An 11,465-nucleotide genomic window follows, 5' to 3' on the forward strand; every position below is an offset into this window, starting at 1 on the left:
GCCTGTGACAGCAACACACATCATCCCATTTACTGATCAAAGCTCTAGTTTGACCACACTAGATTTACCAGGATATTGCCTGGATAGGAGAGCATGTCATATGAGGATAGGTTGAGTGAGCTAGAGCTTTCCTCTTTAAAGAGAAAGGAGACGAGAGATGACTTGATAGAGGTGTACAAGATAATGAGAGGCATAGATTGAGTGAACAGTCAGACTTTTTCCCAGGGTGAAAATGGCTAACACGAGGGGGCATGATTTTAAGGTGATTGGAGGAAGATATAATGGCGAATGTCAGGGCTAAGTCCGCCCCTGATAAAATGTCAGCACAACATTGTGGGCTGAAGGGCCTGTTACTGTTATGTTCAAAAGCTCTAAGTCATCTATCTGCCTCGCTGGTCAGAATCCTTGAATCAAAATTTCTCTCCACTGAGTGTTATTACACCTATGCCTGCTCTGTCTACTGGACTGACTTTGTTTTCCCCTTTATGTTTGACTATACCTCTCCCATAACTACATATTCTGTCCCCCATTTCCCCACCAAATTAGTTTAAACCTTCCACAACAGCATGAGCAACTGACTCAAGGATGTGGACCCATTATGGTTCTGATGTTAGTAACACTTTCTGGTGCAAAGACTGATACAAAATACTCATTTAACTCCTTTGCTATTTCCTTTTTCCACTGTAACTATTTCTCAGGGGCACCTATTTACACCAATCCTATACGTTTTTTTAAAATAAATTCTCTCCACATTCCCTTAAACTCTGCAGATTCTACTATTTATTACACAATGGGCAAAATTTAGTGGTGGATTAACCTACCAACCTGGTTTCCTCCCAGACCCCAAGAAAACCCACTCATCACAGAGAGAATGTGAAAACTCCACACAGACAGCACCAGAGGTCAGGATCGAACCTGTGTCACTGGAACTGAGGCACAATTCTACTAACTGAGCCACTGTAATACAAGTTATCACCAATCCACCTCAGCAGATGCAACTGACTTTGATAGCAATGTAAAAGTGACAACTACACTATCCTTGTGGAGGAAAAATTCCATCTTCACAGCAAGGACATCTCAATTACATTAAATGGGATAGACTCAGACCAGGAGACACAAGAGACTCCAGATGCTGGAATCTGGAGCAAGACAAAAAATGCTGGAGGAACTCAGTGGATCAGGCAGCATCTACAGAGAGAAATGGACAGTTGACATTCTGGGTTGAGATCCTTCATCTGAACTGAAAGATAAAGGAGAGACAGCCAGTATAAAAAGGTGTAGGGAAATGGAGCAAGAGCTAGCAGACAGGAGAGTGGGAAGTAGCAGCTGGGAGGTGATGGGTGGAAGTGACAAAGGGCTGAAGATAAATGGAATCTGATCAGAGAGGAAGGTAGAGTATGGAATTGAGGGAGGGTGGGTAGATGGGGGCTGGGGGGAGCATAGGAAGCACCTTCACTAGGAGCGGTGCTGCTGTTGAAGGCAACACCTCCACCTTTGGGGGGCGGGGGTGGGTTAAGGATGGGCATTAAATGATGGCTTCACTGCCAATTCAAAAATAGCAAATAAATAAAAATGCAAGCTTCAAATCATAGAAATACTCAAACATGGAAGAGATGCCACAAAAGGGATGGGAGGCACATTTATAATCAGGGGACCGCAGAACAATCCATTGCATAGAAACAGATTGGTCTGGCCTCAGTAGCAAGGGTCAATCACAATACCAGTACTCTTGAACAGCTTTAACAAGTTTGGCCAAAAGACCAGCAGCAACATGAGTCAGGGGATTGAGATCTGGAATACACACTGCCTGAAAGAAGAGATTTTTTAAAAAAAAGACTCAATCTCAACCCAATGGCATGAACATTAAATTCTCCAATTTCAGGTAACCTGCCCGTCTCTTTCTCTCTCCTGATTTATCCAGGTCCTCCAACACACACCCAACCCTCCCAAGCCCCCTATCACCCAGGTTCTTTCCCCTACCCCCACCTACTCCATCTGCCCATCACCCGTACATGCCTCCCACTGTTCCCATCTGCCCATCCCACCTCTATTCAGTTCCATGCTCCACCTTCCTTTCTAGCTATTCCATCATCTGCAGACCTTTGTTGCCTCTGCTAGGCTGTCACTTATGTCTACCCCACCTGACTCAATCTGCCAATTAACCTTTCCTCACCTGGATCCACCCATCACCTGCCAGTTCTTACCCCACCCCTTTCCCTCACCTAGTTACTACTGGCTACCTCCCCTCTTCCAGTACAGGTCTCAAAACTGTCCATTTCCCTCCACAGATCCTGCCTGACCCACCAAGTTCCTCCATGCGATTCCATGTTTCCACAATCTACTATACCAAAACGGTCAGATTTACAGGCAGACATTACAGATTAGATAAAAACAGAATCTGCATAGTTATGCAGAAAAAGTAGGAGAATTTACTGTCATAAGAACATTTTGTGGGAAGGAAAACAAATAGCCGTCTAGGGTACGACAGACAACAGGGTCTCTTTCTTTGTCATATCATTTCAAATCTCATACTTTATTATGTAGTCTTCAGCAAAATTCACATTTTAATGGGCATATTCAGAATAGATGCAAAAACATCCAACCTACAAGGGCAGAAAAATTTGAAACAATTTACCTCAATCTTTCAGCAAGGTCACCTTCAATCATTTTGAATCATTTCCTTGCTGTATTCTGCTACATTAGCTTAATATAGATAAGTATTTACTTTACTGTATTCGTGTGGTTATAATGTAAGCAAAGCTCATCGATCTGAAACACTGTCCATCTCCACATGATTTGCTGGTTTTGCCAACATTTTCTGTTTTAATTATAGTGCAAACAACATTTGAATGCACTTATTTCAGGAATATACAGAAAAGAATATAAAGGATTGTAACCAACATGTCACGTAGCAAATTAAAGTTTATTAGAAATAAAGATGATTTGAATCTCAGATCATATTGATGTTTATTTTTGTAACAATGTACAGTAATTTCTACACATATCCAAAGCATTGAATCCAACCAGCTAGTCAAAAATGTCCTTGAACTCAAACCACAGATGGCAATAAACAAGCATTATTCACACAAAAAAAGTGAATGTCAGGTTTCACCTTAACCTCTATTGACTTCCTTGTGCAAGGTGGTTGGAAATACCTGCCAACATCTCCACCAGGCACCTGATGATGTATTAACATAGACCACAACTGTAGCATTAAATCTGTCATTCCAGCTCAGTAGACTGCAACCTGATAGAAGTATGGAGTGAATGATATAGCTGTGATGCCACTTACCTGCCAGCCTGCCCTGTCCTGCTCTCCCAACCTACGTTCCACAGCTGAAAGGTTGTTCAGACCACTGGTATTCAGTAATGGTACTTAGGAGCTGCCTGAGGACCAGAATCTTCCAATAAATCTCCCTGTGGGGCAACACCAGAACTAAAGAGCTGGCCCAGGTTGGACTGATCAGTTGTCAGCAGCACAAAGAATTTTGTCAGCTCACCATTTGCAGACTGAACTGCAATGGAAGGCTATCATCAATCCCAAGCCCTAATGTAAACTGCTGTTACTATAACCATGGAGTACAATCATAAGTTATACTTTCATCATGTCACTGGAAATACCAACAGTAAATTTACAGAGACAAGAAACCCTGCAAACATGGGTAATTTGTGGACCTGTTCGTGCACTCGTCTTGCTGCCAGCAGTCCAAAACCATTTATTTACTTGCCTCTCCCATCTTCTCTCATTCCTCAGTGAGAAAGCAAGGTTAATCAAACGGTGCAAATTTGCTGGATGTCAAGTATCCACGTGATTTCAATGTTTCCACAATTCACCATATAGAAGTGGTCAGGTTTGCAAGCAGACTTTATCAGCAAATAGGTCAAAAATTTCCCCATGAAAGGATGCAATCAGAGCAAGAGTCATGGGAAAAACCAGAATGTTACCACGGGGTCCCGAAGATGCCTTCATTGGTAGTTTCAATAATCACTAACACCGCTGTTGAACAACAAACCCAACAGGAACCAGGACAATTCAACTTAGTACAAGTCCTCAGCCTGATAAAGAAAGGCAAAAAAAGTGATTCCTGTACAGATACAGCATCCTCCCAAATATCACATCTCGTGTTCCATAGCTCCACATGGTGTTGACACAGGACAAGGTTCTCGTGCAGCTCAGATATACAGTGAGCCGTCAGCAGGCCCAACATAGCCAATCCCAATTAGCAGCACATCTATCAAGGTCCATATTCCAAGGCCTCCGAAGCTAAAGAGTTTACCAAGACCCTCCTTCCATTGGCCCAAATAGAAACGGTCTGCTCCAAACCCTCCCAAAGTGATGCTGAAAGTAAATTAAAACTTCAGTTAAGCAAGGAGGAAATATTAGCAAAGTATAAACAAATCTACATGATAGCAAACTAGAGAGGAGCAAGTCTGTGGTTCAACGCCTGGTCTTGGATAATAGTTGAACTAGCCACAGCAATAAAAAGTAAACAAATGAACCTGGAGTCCTGCTGCTGATCACTATCCAGTGTCCCTCCACTCTCAGCAGGCATTATATGGACATAGTCAGGCTTGTTGCACAAATGAATATTTTCCAATCAGCTGCTGAGGTTCTACATAATGAACTGCTGCTTGGAATGAGTTGAGGGTGACCACATTCCACAGGTAGAATGAGAAAGTCTTTTCATGGAAGTTCTATGCTTAAGTGGGGAAAAAACTCAATCATATTACACAGGTCTTGCTGCAAGTGTATTATTGATAATACAGAATACTGCCAGCCAAATGAAATACTTTTAAAATGTTTGTTCTGTCCACTTTGCAAAGAAACTGTCAAACTATTCTCTTGCCCCCAACCAGTCTCAGGTCAAACAAAATTAATCATATCAGCATTCGATTGGACCCAAGTAGAGCTGAATTGTGTCCAAATACTTTCAAATCTGTATCATCACTGTCCCATTTGCTCACCCGAAACCTTTTGTCAGTACCACACTGGATTTTTATTCACTTCTGCCAGTCTCCAATAAATTCATACACTCTCAACCTCTGCTGCCCATATATTAGGATATTCCATTCAGATAAATCACTCCGAAATGCTGGCATCAGTAATTATGATTATAGAACTTCATGTTATTGTAAAAAGCCATAGAAATGTCGAACATGTAAGGAAATCTACCATCCTTTGCCACTTAGCAGTGACTACTTGTAATGTCAGTGGCAAAGTCAGCATTTATTGTATAATATTAATTGCTGCTTGAAATGAGTGGCTTGCTAGACCACTCCAGACCAATGTAGCTGAAACTCTAGTTGGAAGTAATTGACTTCAGACATTATCTTTCTCATTTTGACTTGCTAAGTACTTCCAGCCTTTCCATTGCCTTCTGAAGTGGTCTAGCAAGCCACTCAGTTCAAGCAGCAATTAATGTTATACAATAAATGCTGACTTTGCCACTGACATTACAGGTAGTCACTGCTCTAGAAATAACCATCACATCTCCAACTTTACACAGTGTTCTACATTCAACACTCATTATAAGGGAACACGTCAATCTTTGCAGCCATTACTGCCAAGGTGATCAGTGATTATTGATAGGGACTGAGCAGGGACAGAGGGAAGCAAATATTCATAATGAAAAATGGCTTAGAGCAAATACATGTCATTCATACCACTGCAAGAAATAAAACATGGACTATCCTGTATAACCCTCAACAACCCTATTACCTTGAAGTCTATTAACTACTGAATACAAAAAAGATTAAAGACAAAAAATCTCATTCAAGAATCAAAATATATCCTCACCTCAGAGCCAATGCAGTTGACCACTTGTAACCTCCTGTCCAATTGCAATACATCTTCTTCTGAAATGTGCGATTACCTGACAAACAGAATAAAAATCTCAGACTGCCAGACATTTACATATGATGTTCTTTTTACATGTGTTTCCTGTGTCAGAAATCAATCACGACAATGAAATAAGAAGCCCAGATACAAACATAACAATTAAGTCACTAACTCACCGAGAACTTGTACAGAGGCAACACACCACAGTTCCCAAGAACCACAGACACAAGAGATTCTGCAGATGCTGGAATCTGGAGCAACATACACAAAATGCTGAAAGAACTCAGCAGCTCATATATATATATTTCTATGGAGGGAAATAAACAGTCGACATTTCAGCTCGAGACCTGAAACATCAATTGTTTATTTCCCTCCATATATGCTTCCTGACCTGCTGAATTCCTCCAGCATTGTGTGTGGGGGACAGTTCCCAGGAAGTCCAAGGAATAATGCATCACATCACAACAGCACTGTCAAGTTCAGCCAACTTTGATTCCTAATGTTTCCCAAACTGCCTGATCTCATCGAAACTGCAGCAACAGGGTTAGAACATCTCAACAACCTTGTGCAATCAGACAGGTTTTAACCAATGACACAATCAATAGTAGTTTGTAGAAGAAGGTCCAAACTTACACAATCCTCCTTGCAGTGCTTATGTTTATTCCTGAAAATCTTTGTGGTCTTAATTCTTCACTTCTGTGCCTTGTTTTTGAGTTGATTCTATTTACCCCAACAGTACTCCCTCACTTCTGATCCAGTTATTAAACCTTCTTACTACAAAAAATGCATGTTGAGTTTAGTTATATAGTTCTGGTAAATCAACACTGCATTCCCTCCAAGGTCAAGACAGAGTCATACAGCACGGAAACAGGCCCTTCACCCCAACTGGTTCATGCTGGCAAAGACATCCATCTAAGCTAGTCCCGTTTGCCTGCATTTGGCCCATTTCCCTCTAAGCCTTTCCTATCCATGTACCTGTCCAGAAGTCTTTTAAATGTTGTTAATGTACCTGCCCCTAACTCTAGCATCTCACACAGACCACCCTGTGGGTGAAAAAGTTGTCCCTAAGGTTTCTATTAAAAATCGCTCCCCTCTCACCCCAAACCTATGCTCTCTAGTTCTTGATTCCCAAGCCCTGGCAAAAAGACTAAATGCATTCACCCTATCTATGCTCCTGGAGTCTATTGGTGGCGCTGCATGGAGTGAGACATATGTTGGCTCTGCTCCATCTAACTTATGTAATACCCTTTAATAAGACTTTTATAATACTGTTACAAGATTAATTTTGATTTTTAACGGTCAAAATGAATACCAGATCCAAAGCTGGAGCTAATGGCAAGAATAATGGAGATCCTCAACCTACTTTGGAAGCTATTTGCCGATTTGGAAACACTTTTAAAGGACATGGAAGACAAACAAAATACACTCATTCAGGAACACGCTAAACTGCAGCAATTAATTGACGAGCTGGATCAAGCTGGTAAAAAGATTTCAGACTGAAATCACTTGAAAAATCTATGCTCCTCTTGATTTATACACCTCTACAAGATCATCCCTCATTCTTCTGCACTCCAATGAATCAAGTCTCAACCTTTCTCCATATCCTCCCTGGATGTATTGCTTAGAACTAGTCAAAGCACCTTACCCAGGCTTTTCCATAGGTACAGCATAATTTTAATCCTTTGTATTATAGTCCACGATATAATCAGCATTTTATTTTATATTCACCTGTCCATGGCATTTAAATGATTAATGCACGTGGACCCCACCAAGTCCCTTAAACCACTGCTCCCAGCTGGTGGGCCAAATAGCAACCCCTGCACACTAATAATTTGATGATAATTCTGTATCAAGTGGGAACTATATTTCATTTGAAGATAATGCTGTATTGTCATGAAGCTCCATTTCACTCTGACACAAACTACACAACAACAATGTTTGCCTCTCAAAGACCACTTACCAAGACAATGCACATGTTCCAGAGCTGTGCAGTTAGAAATAAAGTATTCACGTGGGCACCGCACTGTCTTGCATTTCGTGGTTTCCTTGCACTGGTACTTACTGGGTGGCATCTGCCAACAGAACTGACAGACCATTGTTATCCAAAATGTTTTCTGTTCTATCTTATTCTCATCCTGAGTAGACAAACAGAAACAAAAACACGAATGAAGAGTACTAAACAACTGATCATAAATAAATAAAGTTAGTCCAATGCCCCAGAAACCATTCCTGCTATATGCAACTATGCAGCTATTAAAGCTCCTGGAAGAGCAGGGCTGCAGTTTTCACCCCTGGTAAGCCACTGCAATCTCAACTCTACTGCCCTCCAAGGTTGTGAATGGTACAAAGTTAGGAGTAGGGTTAGAATGGCAGATCCCAGATGCTTTATCCCAAAAGGTCAAGAAATAGAAAAATGGGAATTGTTAATCTGTACTTCCTGCAAGGACGACAACAAATGGAGAAATATTCCAATGAACAGGTTATCTCTGTTCAGACAAAGGCAGAAAAAAACTTTCAAAATAGTTGATCAGCAAATTAAGAAATCAAAAGTTAAGGTACTGATTAAAGAGGAATTAAAGGGAGGTGGTGGTGGAGGATGGAACACTGCCAGTGCAGAGTAGCCTTGGCAAATAACTGCGGTGGATTCTGTACAGGGTGTAGACTGCAGCCTGTGTGCCAGTGATATAGATGATGAATGTTTATGGTGGTGGATGGGATTCCAATCAAACAGGCTGCCTTGCCCAGCAAGATGTTGAGCTTCCTGAAAATTGTTGGAGCTTCAACAGTATTTTCTTGCACTTTCTCCACAGCATCTCATTTCCTTTAATATCCAAAATTTAATTGAGCTCAATTTCAAATGAAGTCAATGACTGAACCTCCACAGTCCTCTAAGGTAGAGAATTCCAATGCTTTAGGGAAGAAATTTATCACTACTTTAGAACTAAATGACTTACTCCTCACATTGAGCATGATCCTCAGTTCTAGATCCTCAGCCAGGAAAACAGCTTCACTGCATCCACCTTACAATTCTGTACAATTTGTTTTGGTCATCTCTCATTCTTGTAAGCTCTAGTGAATGGTGGTCTAGCCCAATCAAAGCCTGTGACAGAATTATAAAACGATGAGGGGGACAGGGAAGATAATAAAAAACTTATCCCCACAGCAGAGGTGTCTAAAACAGAGGGCACAGGTTTTGACAAGTAGGAGTTTAGAGGGGACATGAAGAATTTTCACCCACGGGGTGGCTGGATATGAAATACATTGCTTCGAGTGGGGGATAAAGGCAGGAACTCCCACAAACCTGAAGTAGTTAGTCAATTATTTAATTCACCAAGGCACAGAAGACAAAAGGCCAAGTACTGAACAATTATGTTAGTAATAGACGGAGTCTGTTATATGTTGTATCAGCCCATGGCAGTACTGCCACCCCAGGAAGCAGTCTAGCATATCTTCTCTTCACTCCCTTAGAGCATAAATATCCTTCTAAGCTGAGAACTAGCACAAACTATTAGTGTTTTTTGTATCTTTGACCATATGATGTTTATTCCATATGTCAGTATACTGTAGATAGGATAAAATAATTCACCATCTTAGACAGACATGAGCAGACAGGGAAACATAATAGACTGCTGATGCTGGAAACTGGAGCAACACACAAACTGCAAAAGGAACTCAGCAGGACAGGCAGTATCAGTGGAGGGAAACGGACAATGTTTCGGATCGAAACCCTTCACCTAGATTCATCAAACAGTTGGTCTGTTGCTCCAGGGAAGAGAGGGAAACAGACCTTGACAAGTAAATGGCATTAGCTAGATTGGCATCATGGTTAACACAGACATGGTGGGCCGAAGGTCCTGTCGCTGTGCTGTTGTATGTTACACCGTTACTTACTGTGCACTGTACGCCGGGTTTGACTGTACAGTTGAACGATACTTCCTTCCCATAGACACAGTTTGAGTGCATGGAACAGTCGATGCAGAGCGGGGGCAGCCTGCTGCACGGCCCAGCGCTGGGGCACTTCGCCAGGTAAGCTGGCACCGTGGTCGGCGCTGCAAACAGACAGAGGCCGATTGGAGGGAGACCAGCCACGGTTCAAACGCACGTCGGCGGCACCGGCCGCCCGGCGAAACGAGTTCTCCGGCCCTCACCCCACATTCACTTACCGGCTTCGGGCGGGGCGCGGGTGCTGCCCAGGCCGCCGGTGGAGGGGAGCCCGGTGCCTCTGGGGTGGAGCAGACCGTCAGGAGCGCCGGTGCTCGGAGAGTCTGTGGACGAGAATCACACGGAGTCAGACCCGGGGACCGCCACATCCCGGCGGCGGCTCCTCACCCGAGGCCCCGGGGGCGGGCGGCTCCTCACCCGGGGAGGCGCCAGCATCCGTTCGGTGCGAGACCCGGACCCGGGAGCTGCCGGTCCCCGACCAGGCCTGAGCGCGCACCGGAGCCCAGACTCCCCGCCCCCGCGGCCCCGACCCTCCGACTCACCGCCCTCCAACCCGACTCCCCGCCCCCGCGGCCCCGACCCTCCGACTCACCGCCCTCCAACCCGACTCCCCGCCCCCGCGGCCCCGACCCTCCGACTCACCGCCCTCCAACCCCCGCCCCCCCTCCCCCGACTCACCGCCCCCCCCCCCCTCGACCTCACCGCCCTCCGACCCCCCCCCCGACTCACCGCCCTCCGACCCCCCCCCCCCGACTCACCGCCCTCCGACCCCCCCCCCGACTCACCGCCCTCCGACCCCCCCCCCCCGACTCACCGCCCACCCACCCCCCCCCCCGACTCACCGCCCTCCGACCCCCCCCCCCCGACTCACCGCCCTCCAACAGCCCCAACAAGGGCCACAGGACCAGCAGCCGATCCAGAACCTTCCACGACGCCATCGCACCCACCCGGGAACCAATGAGATCCAACATTAACGAGCCAATGAACAGCGCGCAGGAAAAAGCGACCAATCAGAGCCGAGGCACCGTGGTGACGCAGCAGAAAGAACGAAAACCCGCAGCCGCTGGAAAGGGGAACAGGAGCGACCGGGCGGCCCCCTCCCCGCGGGCCCCGGTCCCCGCCCGACCGGCTCCGCAGCCCCAGCGCCGGCACTATGGAAGGAGCCGCCCCCTCACATGCGAGCGCGCTTTGCCGGAGACGGGCGGGGCTGCGGGCACCTCCTGCCGGGTGGGAACAGGGTGTTTCCACGTCCCTCCCCCCTGCAGGGAGATGGGACCGGTTAGACTGACATTAGGGTTGGCACAGACCTGATGGGCCAAAGGGCCTGTTCCTGTGCTGTATTTTTCCATGTTGTAATTCTACTGATTCACACAAGTAATCAGCTGCCATGAAGGTGCACAGAATCAGCAATACTTTATTTAATAAATCAAACATTTTCATTGTATTTTTTTATATTAGTTTATTTTTATTTTAATATTACTTCCTGCATGTAAAGAACAGCTGCATTCCTCAACTAATATTTTTTAGCTTTCTATTGAATGGACCAATTTGTACATCAACCAAGTTTCACACAAGAAAATAGGAGCAGGTCATTCGTCCTTCAGTGCCAGTTCCCCAAACCCCCAATGTCACATCAGTTTTGCAATTCCAATTAATCAGCAATTTAATATTTCTAAACTATTCC

At 44.7% G+C, this 11,465-nt stretch overlaps 1 protein-coding gene across 2 annotated transcripts; it reads right to left on the reverse strand.

Annotated features, from left to right (window-relative positions):
• Nucleotides 1–2,904: 2,904 nt before the first annotated feature.
• On the reverse strand, nt 2,905–11,020 carry tm2d3 (TM2 domain containing 3). Of its 2 annotated transcripts, none has more exons than XM_052042467.1 (6): nt 10,653–11,020; nt 10,003–10,104; nt 9,731–9,888; nt 7,902–7,974; nt 5,798–5,873; nt 2,905–4,339 (listed from the first exon to the last, which is right to left on the reverse strand). In XM_052042467.1, exons 1-6 carry the CDS (start codon nt 10,750–10,752, stop codon nt 4,174–4,176), a joined length of 675 nt encoding a protein of 224 aa, XP_051898427.1. In that variant the 5' UTR covers nt 10,753–11,020; the 3' UTR covers nt 2,905–4,173. The 2 variants fall into 2 exon arrangements, with proteins under 2 accessions (XP_051898427.1, XP_051898426.1); XM_052042466.1 differs by having other exon boundaries at nt 7,800–7,974.
• Between the last annotated feature and the right edge of the window lie 445 nt (nt 11,021–11,465).

Source organism: Pristis pectinata, chromosome 32 (assembly GCF_009764475.1).
Source record: "Pristis pectinata isolate sPriPec2 chromosome 32, sPriPec2.1.pri, whole genome shotgun sequence".
NCBI classification, from domain to species: Eukaryota; Metazoa; Chordata; class Chondrichthyes; order Rhinopristiformes; family Pristidae; genus Pristis; species Pristis pectinata.